The sequence below is a fragment of the Mugil cephalus genome, chromosome 23 (genome assembly GCF_022458985.1).
Source record: "Mugil cephalus isolate CIBA_MC_2020 chromosome 23, CIBA_Mcephalus_1.1, whole genome shotgun sequence".
Classification (NCBI taxonomy): Eukaryota; Metazoa; Chordata; class Actinopteri; order Mugiliformes; family Mugilidae; genus Mugil; species Mugil cephalus.
Window position 1 is genome coordinate 14,705,182 of NC_061792.1, and position 15,828 is coordinate 14,721,009.

Consider the following 15,828-nt stretch of genomic DNA (forward strand, 5'->3'; position numbering starts at 1 on the left):
CGGCCCAAATGATTAACTCACAATTAATACGTCTGTTTTCTTTTATGCATTTCAAAATAAAAGCTCGTAAATATGATTCAAACCTCTTAAAGTTCCTATTTAAAGCAGGACTTTCTGCACATGTTCAAAGACAGGACCACGAATATCGTCATAAGACTCAAAAAAACATAATAATAATAGTAATAATACTTTGTGTCTGCGGTGCAGTAGTTGCTCTGTAATTTGGCTACTTTTATTTTAACCTTTTATTACTGTGCAGCTGGAGTTTGAGGCTTTCACACTCCCCGAATTATCAATTAACAATTAATACGTCTGTTTCTTTTTCACGCATTTCAAAATAAAAGCTTTAAAGCATTTAAAGCATGAGAGTTTGCATATTTTCAAAGATAAAACCACAGATAGAAGCAAAGAACATGATAATAATAACGATAATTCTTTGTGTCCTCAGTGAATAAAGATGAAGCGGCGGCCGTGCGGTAGTTACTCTGTAATTTGGCTACTTTTATTCGAGCAGGGTCATTTTCAAGAGAAATTACAAATTAAGAATTCAATAATACTTTTACAAAGACATTTCAGGAAAGATTCTTCTTCAGTCATGATATCATACATAGTATTTAACAGTCCCTCTTCATTTTTTTTTAGCTTAAAAAAAGAAACAAAGATGAAGAAAGTGGAATTTTTTTTTTTCTTTTCAGTCGAAAATACAGTGTTTTCACAATTGTATAAAAGTTCCCAAATTTGGAATTTTCCAGCAACTGGAAAATAAAAGGAAAAAATAAAATAAAATAAGATTTAACTTCGCATTTCACAATGTTTCAAAACACAATAAATGCTCTCTTTACGTAAAATTTGCCCCTATGATCGACACCATGTTCCTTTTTACTAAAATATATCTATATATTGAAGAACTATAGTACTGTACACAACAGTATGAAATAAATAAAATTAGGAAATATAAAATGGGCCACATAAATAATGTTTTTTTTTTTTTTTTCAAAACCTACAAATAAAATGAAATGCAATTTGCTGTTTTCCAAAAAAAAAAAAAGAACAAATGGTTTGGTGTAATACTGACAAAAAGAAAAATAAAAAGAACTGAGAAAACATTGCACAACATAATGTAAACTAAGGAACTGCTGCCTATAAGTCTTAATACTGACACGGGTGCTTCAAAGAACGACGGTGAATCATTTCATTAATACTGAAGCTGGTGAAAAAAAGTAACCTTCCTTTTACACGATACGAGGGTGGCACTTGCAGAAAACACACAGGTTAAAAGGTTTGCATATAAGGCTTCTTCTTCTTCTTCTTCTTTTTTCTTATCAAAAAACACCTTACAAAGGCTTCATCCTTCATTTTTTCTCCCCCTCCCTCCCCCATCCTTCCCTCCCTACATCTGTCCATAAACGGCATTTTTCCCTTAAAACGAAGGTCTCTTTAAAACTTCTTTTAAGAAACAAACAAACAAACAAAATAATAATAATAATAATAATAATAATAATAATTAAAACAACCTCCTTCTTCTCCTCTTCTTCTTCTTTTTTCTGAGCTCCTTCTTCACACAGTCGGGTTTTTTTTTTTTTGTTGTTTTTGTGTTTTTTTTAAATTCCTTCATTTGATTCGAGAGGCCTGAAACAGTGTGGCTGGAGATGTTTGTGGCAAAAAACTAAAGACGACACCGCAGGTAGGTAGGTAGGTAGGTAGGTAGGTAGGTAGGTAGGTAGGTAGGTGATAACAAAGGTAATACTGAAGGACTGTAGTGCAGGTACTACTGCTCTTTTTCCAACACTGTATAAATATATACATAGGCAATACTTTTTATTATTTTTGTTCATGATTATAGAAGCGGAGTGCAATTTGTACAAGTCACTAGTTGTGCTATAAATACTATGGAACACAGGGGGTTTATTTGAGGAGGTTAGCACCACACATATTTTTAGGCCTTAGTACTGTACATTTTTTGAAATGTATTCATTTATTCATTGTTCGGTTTGCATAATGCAGCTTATTTCACAAACCCATGCCTCCCTTCCCTCCTTCCAGGATTGATTTTTGAGTCCACGTCTTGGTCGGCAGACATCGTCCCCCCTTCCTTCCATCCTTCCCTCCCTCCCTCCTTCCTTCCTTCCTTCCCTCCCTCCCTCCCTCCCTCCCTCCCTCCCCAGAGGAGTCTGTCAGAGAAAGCTTCCCGGAAGCTTCAGGCACGTGCACGTACAGCTTAAAACACGGCGTTTTAAACCGAGCAGGTAAGAATACTGAACCGAAAGAGAGAAACTTAAAATTTTCTTTTTTTTTGTTTTGTTTTTTTGTTGTTTTTTTAAGTTCTTTTTTAAAGATGGGAAGCTTTTGTGAAACGTCGCCGCTGATTATTACATGCCGTCCTCCATCGCGTCCTCGTGATCCGATTTGGTTTCCGTTTTGCCATCCAGCGAGCTGTCGTCCATCGAGTGCTCCCCGTTCTCCTCCTCGTCCCTCAACGTGTCCGGGTCCGTGTCCATGCTCTTGCTCTCCTCCTCCTCCTCCTCGAACTCCTCGTCCCTCCGTCCGATCTTTGCATACGTTCCGTCCACCTCCTTGCGTCCCTCTCTGATCCCTCCGTTCACGGCGGCGTCGTGCCTCAGGATGGCCTCGCGCTCCGCCAGCTCCGGGTAGCCCTGAGGAGTCATGCCCTGCAAGTAGGCCCTGCTCATGAGGAGCTCGGTGGGCTCCAGGTGGCCCTTCTCGCGGGCCTCCCGCTCCGCCGCCTCCCGCTCCTCCGCCTCCCGCTTGCAGTAGGAGTAGCGGTGGTTCATGTGCTGCGAGTAGGAGCCGGAGTGCGAGAACCTCTTCCCGCACTTGTCGCACTGGTACGGCTTCTCCCCCGAGTGCAGCCGGGAGTGCTCGATGAGATGGTGTTTGTGTTTGAAGGCTTTCTTGCAGATCTGGCACTGGTGCGGCCTCTTGCCTGGAGAGGGAGGGAAAGGGGGGAGGGAGGGGAAGGGGGGAGGAAGGGGGCACGAAACACAGAGAGAGACGAAGACGTGAGTGTCACGTCCTGCATTCTGCACCAAATCACACACACACAAGTTGAGAAGAAAGCAAAAAAAAAAAAAAAAAAAAAAAACACAGTGAGGAGAAACTCGGATGAATCGGATGGCACGGAGCACGATGTGACATCACGGAGCATTAAATCCAACTTTGACTCACGACTCTGGGCTATTTGTTTGTTCAAACGGCGAGGCCAATGAGAAAGTGTGCTCGCATTCACGGCCTCGACATTATGGAAATTCCCTCCCGCGGTTAAAGCGTCGGAGAAACTCAACCACAACTACTTATTTTAAGGCCTGCGTGCCACTCCGCCGAACGCAGCATAAATAAACCGGCGCAAAGCAAACAAACAGAGAAGGCGCGACAAAGGAGTAAACAAATCGGAGATGGGCCGGAGGGGATGGGGGGGGGGTCACCCTGCTTATTTGTGAACGTAATTCAGGTTCACTGTGACGGGCCGGGGCTCGGTCCTAGATCGGGTTCTGGGCAGAAGCGGATGCCAAGGCAGAAACGAGAAACCAGAGCCGGCCACAAGGGCAGGGTGAGATCGCTTTATGACACAGGGCCATAAACCGTCTGGCTGCATAAATGTCCTCCGTCTTGTAATGTGGCCGCGCGGCCGCAAAACACAGTTCACTCAGGATTCCTCCTCCTCCTCCTCCTCCTCCTCCCGGGACCTAAAGTTACCTGCACTCCCCCTTTTTTTTAAATTTTTTTTTCTTGAAACATGTAATTTGGGTTCATTCACTGCTGCTCACCACGTGTGGAAACATGGCGTCCTGCCTCGTGTAAATCACATGACTCCGTCCCAACATCTGGCTACGCTGCATCCACCCCCCCCCCGCCCCCCCCCACACTCCTCCACTCCTGAGCCGCGTCATTAAAGAAGAAACACACGGCGACGACACAAACATGAAAGTCCGTCCGTCCGTCGTGCTTTTTTATTTTATTTTATTTTTGTTTCTTAAAGAGTTCATCGCCTTCCTTCCTTCCTTCCTTCCTCTTTTATGTCCGACCAGATAACGTGGAGCCGGCGTAAAGCGGCGGCGTAAAGCGGCGGCGAATGGCGAGCGCGGCGTCGGCTAACAGATAGCGGATAAAATAAATGATGCAACCCGGTGAAAGAGGATCCTCTGTATAATAACTATAATGAAAGACTTGTTATCGGCTGCTGTGAAGCTTCTGAGCGCTGCTCCGCTGATGTGATCTATCGCCAATAATGGCTCCGATAAAAGCATTAGGGGCCCCCCCACACCCTCAGCCCCCACCCTCCTTCCCTCCGCCTCTGTATATATATATATATATATATTTATATATATATATATATGTATCTAGGTGAATTGATGTGTGTCTTTTTAAAGATAGCAAAGTGGTTAATACAGGAGGATAAAATAAAGAGAAGATAGCGACACTCTCCCTTCTCCCTGTTTCTTGTGGGATATTTCAGAACACACACAAAACAACAATAAATCAAATAAATCAAAAATGAATATATATAAATATATATATAATTTCTTTCTCTTTTTTGTTTGAATTCGCCGGCAAAACCCTGTCGACGAAGAAGCAAGTTAGGTGTTGGTTTACATTTACAACTGAAGGGTTAAACAGAGAAGAAGAAAAGAAGGAGAAGAAGAAGAAATAATAATAATATATATAAATAAATATATAATCATACTGAGAAGGATTTGGCAACACAAACATTTAAAAAACATAAAAAGAAAGAAAGAGGAGGAGGAGAAGAAGCATGGGGTTTAAAATAAGGGTCTAGAACAGTATATACCTGTGTGTTCATATTTGTGTCTTAGAAGGGAACTGCTCTTCTGGAATGTTTTGTCGCACAAGTCACACGCGTACATACCACTTTCGGTCTTCTTTATCTTCTTCCGCGACAGACAGGAGTCGGGGTCTGTCATGTCGTCCAGCCCTGACATGTAATCTGGAGTACCGTCGAGCAGGTCCCCCTTTTTTTTTTTTTTTTTTGTTTTTTTTTCATGTTTTAATTTTTTTTTTTTAAAGACAGAAAAACACAAACAGAAAGAGAAAGAGAGAGAGAACAGAGAGAAGAAAAAAAAAACAGAGGTCGTAGTGAATTTTCTGCAGATGAATGACACATAAAAGAGTCTGTACGTCGTCGTCCTCGTGCACAAAAAACTTTCCCCCCCTCGTTAAGACGCTGGGTTAATACTGGCGGTGGTCCGCCTTTAAAATTCACTCTCTTTAAATATGAATCGTCCGAGGACAATAATCCAGCCCTCGTATAATGATTAAAATCAGAAGGTGCAACCTTTAATGGCCAATATTGAGCCACCAGAGCTTCCTCTAATGAATATGTGAGTGATAACGCCGCTGTGTTTTAAGAAGGGACCACTATCACTCTGCAATCAATTTGAAGCTAAACGCCTGTAGCTGTATTTTTAAAATCTAATTTAATAACTTAGAATAGGAAACATTATTAATACTTTTTTTTTTTTCATCAAAATGGTTCCCTCTATGTTAAACAGCCTTCAGCATTCACTGGTAATGAACATGGAGACCGTGCATTATTAATCCACGTGTAGGAGCTCATTTCGCCTTTTTTTTTTTTTTTTTTTTTAAATGCGGGGAAAAGAAGTTGCGATGGGGAAATTTTCAGGGAAGTGCAAGGCTGCGGGGCTCACCTTTGTCATTTTTACAAAGGCCCCCTTTCAACCCACATTTAATAACAAGATATCTGGGCCGAGCGTGGAGCAAGACGCAAAAAAAAATAAAGAATAAAAAAGAAGTTGGACGCGTTAATGTGTTCCACGCGCGCCGGCCGGGGAGAATTTACAGCGGAGAGTGGAAACGATTAGAGACTCTACGAGATTAGGGCCAAACGTGGCTCCTGTTATTTATCTGAACCTGATGCTGTTTGATACTCGGAGCCAGATTTTTTTATTTTTTCATTTTCCAGACGCCATAGCTGTGTTTATCTCCGCTCTAGCTCAGGTGACTCCTGGAGTAGTTTTTAATTAGTACTGAAATGAGTTCAGATCATTTTCCGAGCGAACAAAAAAAGCCTGAGGCCCCCCTTTTTTTTTTTTTTTTCTAACAAAACCACAGGTGGCTTATTTACCTGGAAACCTGGTTTCCTCTGGTACTTTCTCCTCTGCTGCATCTCGGCAAAGGTAGCCGCCCCTGCTGCATAAGTGTAGGCCATGTGTGGTAGGAAGCCCATTTGATCCATGCCCGGGTAGGGCCTGAGGCCCGGTATGCTGGCCTGCATCGGGGGCATGAATGTGGCCGGCGGGAAAGCGCTCTGAGGTGGAAGTGACGTGTACAGGGGTTTGGCAGCGAACGGGTTAATGCCGAAGATGGGGCTAGTGCTTTTTTCAAGGTTTCCGTTGTTGGTGGGGCCTGAGAATTCCTTCTTGAGATAGGCCAAGTTCAAAGGCTCCTCGAAGTGCTCTCGGGGAGAGGGGATGCCGCTGTGGTCGATGCTAATGCTGTTGACTTTAGGTCTGCTTTTGACAGTCAGTGCATGCTTGGGTTCCTTCATGAGTCTGGGCAGGGAGAGGTCGAGCGGCTCGGCCTGCAGGTCCTCCGAAGTCAAGCTGTTTGGAGTGTAGGAGCTGCTGTGAGAGTTTTTGGAAGATGTGGAGGACAGATTCAGCGGGGAGGGGGTGTTGCTGCGGGAGTGGTCCAACTTTTCACCGGCCGCTTTGCCTCCGCCGCCGCCGCCGCCGCCGCCTCCTCCTCCTCCGAACTGGTGGTTTTTCAAATGTCTGAGCGAGTTGTTGTCACAGTTGTTCACGTTGTGGTGGAGCTCTGCTATGGAGGGGGATGTGATGCGGATGTCCGTGGGTTTCATGAGGGACACGGGCGACCTAGCTGCCAAAGAGTCTTTTGGTGGAGTGTGGTGGTTATTTGTTCCGACGACCATATCGGCGTTGTTCCTGTGCTCCAGCGGCGGGGTCCTGGTGGCGCCGTACTCGTACATCTTCCGCTGGTCGAACCACTCCTTGACGAATTCCTGAGGAAGGCCGACTGCTATGGAAATCTTCAGCAGCTCCTCCGAGTTGGGCTCCATGTTCATGGCGAAATACGCCTTCAACACGGACATGTGGTCCCGGTAAGGGTGGAGGGGCCCGGCGAGTCCCTTCTCGGACAGCATGGAGGAGGACAGGTGGGCGCTCTTCTCCATGAAGATCCCCGGCTTGTTGGGCATCAGGTTCTCGCTGGGCTGCAGCACGGCCTTGATCTCCTCGTTCATTTTGCACAGGTAGCGCTCGTGCTGATGCAGAGGTATCGGCCCCGGGAAGCTCTCCTTGCAGTATTGGCAGGCGTAAGGTGTAAACATGTTGTTCTCCTGCACCTTCTCGTCCACGCCTCCTTCAAGCATGTTGGGTTTCTCTCGTTTGATATTGCTAATCTGTCTCTTTGAGTCCGTCGTCAAGCTCTGGAGGCAGGCTTTGGCTTCGTTCACTTTCTCTAAAGTGTAGTCGATGATGCTTTTGGTGGCGCCGTTGTGGTTGACGAGCGGGAGGCCGACCTGGGACCCCCCCTGCGAGGTCAGCGCCTGCTTCTGCTCCTCCACCTGGGACCCGAGCTCCTTCATGTAGGCCTTGAGCTTGGAGAGCTCCTCCGGCTTGCAGTCCATTTTCTGCCTGCACACAGTGTTGTCCACGATCTGCAGCACCTTCTGCACCTCGCTCAGGTTGTTGGCCAGCGGGCCCGGGTAGCCCAGGAGCTGCGACTCCAGCCCGGCCATGCTGAGGTGCTGCAGGGGGCTCTGGGCCGAGCCGTGGTGCACCCCCAGCGGGCTGTTCCCGCCCACCCCTCCGTTCATGAAGGGCCCGTGGGCGCCGAAGCTGTGCGACGCCATCATCAGCTTGTAGTCGTTGAAGTCGAGCGGCTCCGTCTTGATGCTCAGGTGGTTGTTGTGCTCGCCGAGGCCGAGCGGCTTCCCGTTCTCCAGCTTCTGCCGCAGCTGGGTGATGGCGGTGTTGGTGGGGGAGGCGGAGGCCGAGGTGGGGGACGAGCCCGCCTTCATGTTGCCCCGCATCCGGCCGTTGACGGCGATGAGGCCGATGCACTTTTTGCTGCTTATGTGGGAGCTGTAGGAGCCCGAGTGGGAGAAACGCTTCTTGCAGTTGGGGCACTCGTACGGTTTCTCACCTGAAACATCGAGAACACGCGTTTTAAGTTATTTTTTTTGAAACTTTTCCCGCCGAACGGCGTCGAGCGGCGTCTCTGCTCTACTCACCGCTGTGGATCCGGAGGTGCTCCTTCAGGTGGTGCTTGTATTTGAAGGCCTTGCCGCACTCGGTGCATTTGAACTTGCGGTTGCCGGCCGCCTGGTTGAGCAGTTGGTGCTGTGAAAAGGAGAGAGAATTAAAATAAAATAATAAAATTAAAAAAAAAACGTCGTCCTGGGGTGAGAGCTCGGTAAATAATCGCAAAACCGGTCGACATGGCAACGAGCGCGGCTTTCTAACTCCCACCTTTCCCCAACTAGCGGCCGCGATAACACACCTTTTTTAATTTCCTGGCTCCTCAGCCAGAAAAGAGGCCCTTTCTTTAGAATTTTTTACTTTCTATTTTATTAATTTAGAGTCTAATCAGTTGAAAAAAAATAAAATGTCTTCCGAGTTCTTTCTCCCTGCAGATGCTTCTCTCTCTCTAGAAGTTGTGGGGATGTTTGCAAATCCACAAAATCCACACATTTTCTCTCGGAGTTGGCTGCGGAGGTGGGGAGGGATGGGAGACAACAGCGGACGCCTCCCTCCCTCCCCCCCGTTTTCAGCCTTGACAAATGCCGGGGTGTGTTGCTGACTCTACCCACATTCCTGGGGAGACAGATGGTGGCGCGCAGGACACTGGGAGGACTGGGGAGGAATTGTTCAAACAGCCCCAACCTTCAAAGATCAAGCGGGGAGAGTTTGAGGGAGGGTGGAGGGGGGGGAGAGGGACCCCACCGCTCGTATGTTGCTGAGTTGCATAAACAAACAGCAACAGCTGCTTCGGAGGCTCCTCCCCCCTCCTCCTCCCCCCCTCCCTCCCGTCCCCCTTGAGGACCCCTGCCCGGTGAAGTTTAGTCTCGGAGCCACCGCCGCTAATAAGACACAATTGCTCGGCGCCGCTAATTGTGAATGGCAATCTCTCCTCTGTTTGCGGGAGAGGGATCGGACGGGATGTTTGCATATGTATAACCTCTAATTAGTCATATTTCAGCTAATTGGTTAAGAGGAGGAGGAGCATTAACGCTTGTAAACAGACAAGACGGAGCGGCGCCGCGCGTGTTTACCTATCAGGACGTTATTCTTTATGTTAATCACTCGCCCTCTCCTTTAATTACCAAACACTTTTTTTTTTTATAACGTTCGATTAATCAACAAGGAGCCAGATTAAAAAAAAAAAAAAAAAGGAGTGAGACATCACCTCCATCTCATCTGGAGGATTACCGCTGCTTAAACAGTCCGGCTCATTTACAACTCGAGATAACCGGCTTTGCAGAAGGAGTGCTCGAGTCTCTGGCCGCTGCCCCGGACTCTGGAGGAGGGAGGGGGGGAGAAACCCGCCCCCCCTCCGCCCGGTCGGCATTGTAATACGAGGATTGGGACGGCGGCGGCGGGTGGCGGCGGCGGCGGCGGCGGCCTGGCCCATCTGCTCACGTTTACACCCAGCTGGTAGATCAGGTGAAAGTGCTGGCTGCTTGACATCTGATCAAATCAGCCGCAGTCTGAGTCTGTCATCCTCGCTTCAGAGAGCGCGCAACACACAACGCACACAACACACAACACAACCACCCACGACCCGGGACGGCGGAAAAAAACACCGCACAGCATCAGGGTACATGATATCATCTGTTATTGGCTGAGTGGCCGCGCCGCTTCTTTTTTTATAACGCCGCTTACATTACAGGGGGAAGTTCAGACACGGAGAGAGGTGACAAATTCCCCCTTTTCTCCATCTTTATTTATTTATTTTATTTATTTATTTATTTAAAAAAAAAAAAAAGGCATTCGTGCAGAATTATTTTTCATATCTAGATTTACTCCGTCGACTTTAAATTTACTGATCTCATTTAAGGTCTGTGAGAAGTTATAATTATCCCCCTGATGTGCAGAAAGCTCTGAAAGCGTGCAACATATTTTTTTCCTATTTATTTATTTATTTATTTATATATTTATATATTCTCCCCCTCTCCCCTCCCTCCCCCCTCCCTCCCTGACAAGCGGGTTAAACAGCCGTAACTGCTGGATGTGTTTTCACCTCGCAGGACTACAAGGTGATTCATGCTAACTGCCAGCAGATTCACATTACATCTCAGACGTATAGGATATAAATCGCTGCAGAAAATTCAAGTATACACAGATGTTTATGCAGTGCATGAAATTAGAAGTGGAGGGGTGGAGGGATGGAGGGATGGAGGGTTTTTTTTTTTGATGGAGTGCTCCGACTTGGGGCTGCACCCAGAAGAACATTAAAGGCCAAGAGTGAAGTGAAGTTAAGGAGCTGATAAAAATTTCCAAATTGGAAATTAACACAATCATTCGATCGTGAACACGAGACTGGAAAATCATATCAGGGAGGGCCATCAAAAAACCATTTAGGGGCCTCAATTAAAGTTATTACCATTAAAGGATCTGCATCTTCAAAATGCCATGAAAAATTAATAATGATTGCCAATCAGAAAAAAAATGATCTCTCCTCTGTGAGGGATGTTTCGGAGGAGACGCGTTAGGAGCGAAAATGAAACGCAGAGGACGGGGGGTTCGGCCTCACCTGATCCCTCGCCGGCTTGTGCGTGGCCATATGCCGCTCGAGCTGAGTGCGGTAAGCGAACGTGTAGTTGCACAGGGGGCAGGCGAAGTTCTCCTCGTTCTTCTCATGGCGGTACTTGATGTGCTCCTTCAGCGATGTCAAGCGCTTGTAGCCCCGGTCGCAGTAGGGGCAGGTCAACAGTTGGGCGAAGGCATCTGGCGTTCCAGGTGGCAGGTCTGCACGGGGAGGAAGGAGGGAGGGAGGGAGGGAGGGAGGGGGGAGGATGGGGAAGGGGGGAAAGGGGAAAGCGGGCCAAAAGGTCAGCGAATCAATGGCAGCTAACGGGCCGGCTGCCCAGAGTGGTATGGGAGTTATCTGGGCAATCTGCTCCACATGAGAGCCACAGTGTCAGGCTGGCATCCTCCTCGGACATGCTAGCAGACATTCAGAACCAGACCCTGACTCACCCATAGCTCCCCGCTCTTAATTGCTCTCACTTTCTTTTTCTTTTTTTTTTTTAATGCCTGCAGCATGAATCATGAACCAAATTCAACCCCCTCCTCACCCCGTCCTCCCCCCTCTTCCCCCTCCTCTCCGGGGAGCTTTCAGAGGTGCGCTATCTGATTTCAAGCCCCTGCCCAGCTGTTGCTTAAGACTGTAGGTAAACACCGAGGCATCCGGCGAATCTGTGGGACCAACAGCTGCCCCATCGTGTCAGCGGGACGGGCCACTTTTCTTTCTTTCTCTTTCTCTTTTTTTTTTTTTTTTTTTATGTAAAACATTTGCTGCCGGGAGGTTAGCTGAGCAAGCGTTGGCTGCAGGCTGCAACCAGAACGAAGACGGCCACACGGAGGGCTGAGTATCATCTATCGCTACCCAAAAAAATAATATTACAGCTAATACACGTCTCAAAGCTTCTGCGGGCACTTTCAATTACCGTAATTACATGAAAACTGTGCAATCGCAAATCAGTTGCAGCCACTATATAGTCATTACGGTAAATGCTTTTATTGCATTTGTTTGGAATGCATCTAAATTTCTTTAACTTCCCCCGAGACCCTGCGTCCTCATATGGGGACACAGCTTCGTTTAAACTTGTTGTCTAGATTCATTCTGCGAATTATTATTCACTTTTCTAGTTTAACAACATCAATAGTAAGAAGCTGTTGTTTTAAGTTTCCTAGCAAGGACTCGTTTGAGGACAATGGGACTTCATCATTGTGCACAGCTTAATATTTTGTTACATATTTATTTATTTCCAAAAAAACTACTTCCTGTTCAAAGATGATGCTTGTTTTTTTATACTTCTTAGGTCCGACTGATCCCAAATACACTGGAGAAATTAAAAAAGAACAAACGCTGCAGCTAGTTTGGATTAGCAGGACCAAAATATACCATAAATATAACTATTTTAATGCAAAATCAAACTAAAAAAGTTAATTAGCATGAATTAATTAAGCGTACTGACCCTTCGCTAGCAGTGCATGTCAGATAAAAGTGTCTCCGTATGAGGACAACGGCTGCAACAAACCCTAAACATTGTGAATAACATATAAGATGTAGAAAGTTCCCCTGCGTTTCGTACCGTTCTCCTCCGGCCCCGTGGCCTCCGGCGTCCCCAGGCGGGACAGCTCCTCGGGGGCTTCTGGGTAGATGATGGCGGTGTCGCCGCGCTGCAGGTACTCGGCGATGCTCACCACGTGGCTGTCGCCGTCGTCCAGCTTCCGCTTGGCGAAGAAGTCCTCCAACTCCGAAGTGCAATCGACGCTCTTGACTGCAGAAGAAGAAGAAGAGGAGGAGACGAGTGAGAGGGGGGGGCGGGTGGGAGGAATAAATTGGATTCACTTCCCCCCTCCAGAGAAATGTCTTACAGGAGGATATTGGGAACATGTTGGTGGAAATGTGATGAGGACGGCCATCCTAAAACATTACAGCGGCGCTTTGGGGGGAGAATACGTCTGAATTACCGGGTTTGCTTGTCACGGCACGAATCCGAGCAAAGAGCTGACCTCGTTTCAGTTTAAGAAGAAGAAGAAGAAGAAGAAGAAGAAGAAGAAGAACACCTCCGTACCTCTGTGTTTAAACAGGCTCGGCTTAATCAGCAACAGAGCCACGTCTCCGAGTATCGACTTTCACATGTAAGGTCAATCAAGAGGCTGCGGCTTTTGTTGATTCTGTGTCGAGCAGGAGGCCGGAGCCAAACCACAAGCCAGCGCAGAACGAGAGAAGAAGAGAAGAAGAGAAGAAGAGGGGAGGCAGGAGCAGCAGCGGCAGCAGCATCTTAAGCCAAAGTGCTGAGGCCACACAATGAGTTTTCCTCAAATTATTTCCCAGCTCCCTTCTCTTCAGGGAAACTCACGATGCTCGGAGATAGTGAGCAGCCTTCGTTAGCCGCTGTTTATCCGACATGGAGATGTTCTGGCTGGACATCATCACCACCATCATCCGTCCGTCCGGTTAATTAGCCTCTTTTACACGGCCAGGCCAAGGTGAGGCTTTTAAGGAGCCCTATTTGTTCGGGGCCAATTTGCGAAAAGGTCAAGGTAGCCGGATATTTGGAAAAGTGGTGAAAATGTCACCGGTGCCAATGGATCACGTTTGATAGAATAATCCGCTAAAGCAATCCCTCTCATTAGGGCGATCCCTGCAGCTAATTGTGATGACGTGTTTGTGTTTGTGTTTGTGTTTTCTGCTGCCGCTCAAACTCACCTGTACCGTTTCCGACTCCCTGCAAAGTGGCGTCAGGCCCCAGGGCGTCAAAATCATCTTTAATTTCATCTGAAACAGGAAGAAGAAGAAGAAGAAGAAGTACATGAGTAAACGAGCGCTATCATCCGGGGCCAGACTCATTTACCTTTAACATGACAACAAGCGGCGGTAGGGAAGGACGAGGGGGGGGGGGCTGGTGATTAAATACAACACGGAGAACATCCACCTGAGCAATCACAGAGCTCCAGCCAACACCAGGCCTGAGCTTATTACTCTCTGGCTGTGACGCTGCTGCAAACCTCCGCATGCAGCATCACGCTCATTTTATCGTATGTCATTTTTTTTTTTTTTTGGGTGGATTTCTTTTATCCAACGCTGCTGCTGCTGCTGCTGCTTTGCTTTTGCTTTGCTTTGCTTGGAGGAGTTTTTATTTTTTTTTTTCCCTTCTCGCCACAAGCCCTGGCGAGGAGTCTTGGGTGCCTTGCTCCCGACTAAAAAGAATACAACCCCGGACCGCAAATTAAGCGTTGTCGTTGCACAAACATTTCTCAGGAGGTTAGAGCTGCTCCGGAGGCAGAAATAACCCCCATCGGTTGGGGTAAACCTCAAGAAGTGGGTGGAGCCGAGGAATTTCGTGTTTTCTGCTGCTGGGCCCTGGAAACCAGGAGAAAGTGCTTTTTAACAAAAAAAAAAAAAAAAAAGAAGATAGAAAAAGGCGTCCTTATGTATTTTTATTTGACAAATGTAAAAAGATTATTCAGCTTTCAGCTCGTTTTCTTTTTCTGGTTCCACCCTCTGGACGCTGACTGACCTCAACTATTCGGATCATTCCTTTGTCTCCCGAGGAAAGAAAAGAACGAAAAAAGGCGTCAGCGCCAGGTTTCGGGCAGAACAAGTTCTCACTGCCAATCAGGATAATGGCAGGAGACGAGGAAGAGGAGGTGAGGAAGGGGGGAGGTATAGTCCTGGCACAGGTGAGGCGGCTGTAAATAAAGCGTGGATTGACAAGCTCGTAAACAAACCCCCTCCTCCTCCGTCTCGGTCGGTCGTCGGGAGGACACCGGACTGGACAATCAGCTAAAGAAGTCCCCGGTCCCTCCTTCCTGCCTCCTCCTCCTCCCCCCCGGCGGTAGAAATTAAATCAAGGTGCTTCCGAGAACATGGGGCCTTTTGTATTAAAAGAAGGAATAAAAAAACCTGCATTGTGTCCCGTGCACCACGCATCTGTTCTTGCTCTGCTACTCCCGCTCCTGCAAGGACGCCACAAGTGTTGCATTGTGCAGGAGACGGCGGGATCTGACGTCCGGATCCCTCGGCTATCGCAGCGCCTACGTTATAGAGGTGTGTGTGTGTGTGTGTGTGTGTGTGTGTGTGTGTGTGTGCATGGGGGGGGGCTGGCTGAGATAATACAGGAAAGGTGGTGGGTGTATTGTTGATAATAATGCTATCCTGCTTACATTACGCCACACAAAGGCCAGAAGCAAAAGGGAATTTTTTATTTTTGCTTGAAAACAATGGGTTTTAATAGTCGTGGAATGCTTTCAGAGGCTTTGCTTGAAATTAAAGATTTGGCTTCTGCGGTGCAATGATAAATACCCCTGTCAATGGCTCCAGAGAATAATGACAGACTCCTCTGGAGGGGGCATGTCCTAGTTTAACTTTCCCCCCTTCTTCTTCTTCTTCTTCTTCTTCTTCTGTGCATTTGATTGTACGTCTGCCAGCTAGCATGCAAACCGCAGCGGCAGTAGTCTATAGGAGGACGGACGGCTTCTAAACGCAACATAAATTAAAGCTACGACAAAACAAAACAGATTAAAATTTACCCACAAGTATCAGATATCCCTCCTCCTCCTCCTCCTCCTCGTCTTTTTTTTTTTTTTTTCCTGGTGCTAAAACCTCCCTCGCGTTTCTGTGTCCTCGTAGGCACCGTGTTTGCTTTGGGTAATCAAATTTGACTGCATGCTTTGGGCCTGACGCAAAAGGAGGGATGACCGGTGGGATTTACCGACCCTTCGCTCCCCCCCCCCCCCATCCCCTGTTTACCTTGGACAACTTTTGTTATCTGTGGTCTGAGAGAAGGGAGGGAAGGCCTGCTTCCAGTAGGAGGTAGGCTAGCACCGCGTTCGCTGCCCATACGCCGCCCATGCCAGCCTGCACCAAAAAACAACTCTTTAAAGCTTTAAAGCGATTAAAAACGAGCTTTATTTTATCTTTTTTTTGTGTGTTTTTGTGGCGAGGGGGTGAAACTGTCCCTGCAGACGGTGGGAAAGTGTGTTTAGCCAGCAGTAAATCACGGGAGACCTGAGGCGGTAAGGTCCACACCTCCTCGGAGAGCGATGCCTTTACAGTTCCACCTATTTTTCTAGC

At 47.3% G+C, this 15,828-nt stretch overlaps 1 protein-coding gene across 1 annotated transcript in view; it reads right to left on the reverse strand.

Annotated features, from left to right (window-relative positions):
- Positions 1 to 480: 480 nt before the first annotated feature.
- zeb2b (zinc finger E-box binding homeobox 2b) overlaps positions 481 to 15,828 on the reverse strand; it is an 80,036-nt gene continuing 64,688 nt past the window's right edge. The window contains 7 exon segments of the mRNA XM_047576957.1: positions 481 to 2,944; positions 4,886 to 4,988; positions 6,122 to 8,163; positions 8,252 to 8,360; positions 10,774 to 10,988; positions 12,338 to 12,526; positions 13,462 to 13,530. Of these exon segments, the coding sequence (XP_047432913.1) occupies positions 2,370 to 2,944; positions 4,886 to 4,988; positions 6,122 to 8,163; positions 8,252 to 8,360; positions 10,774 to 10,988; positions 12,338 to 12,526; positions 13,462 to 13,530 (3,302 nt within the window). The 3' untranslated portion in view covers positions 481 to 2,369.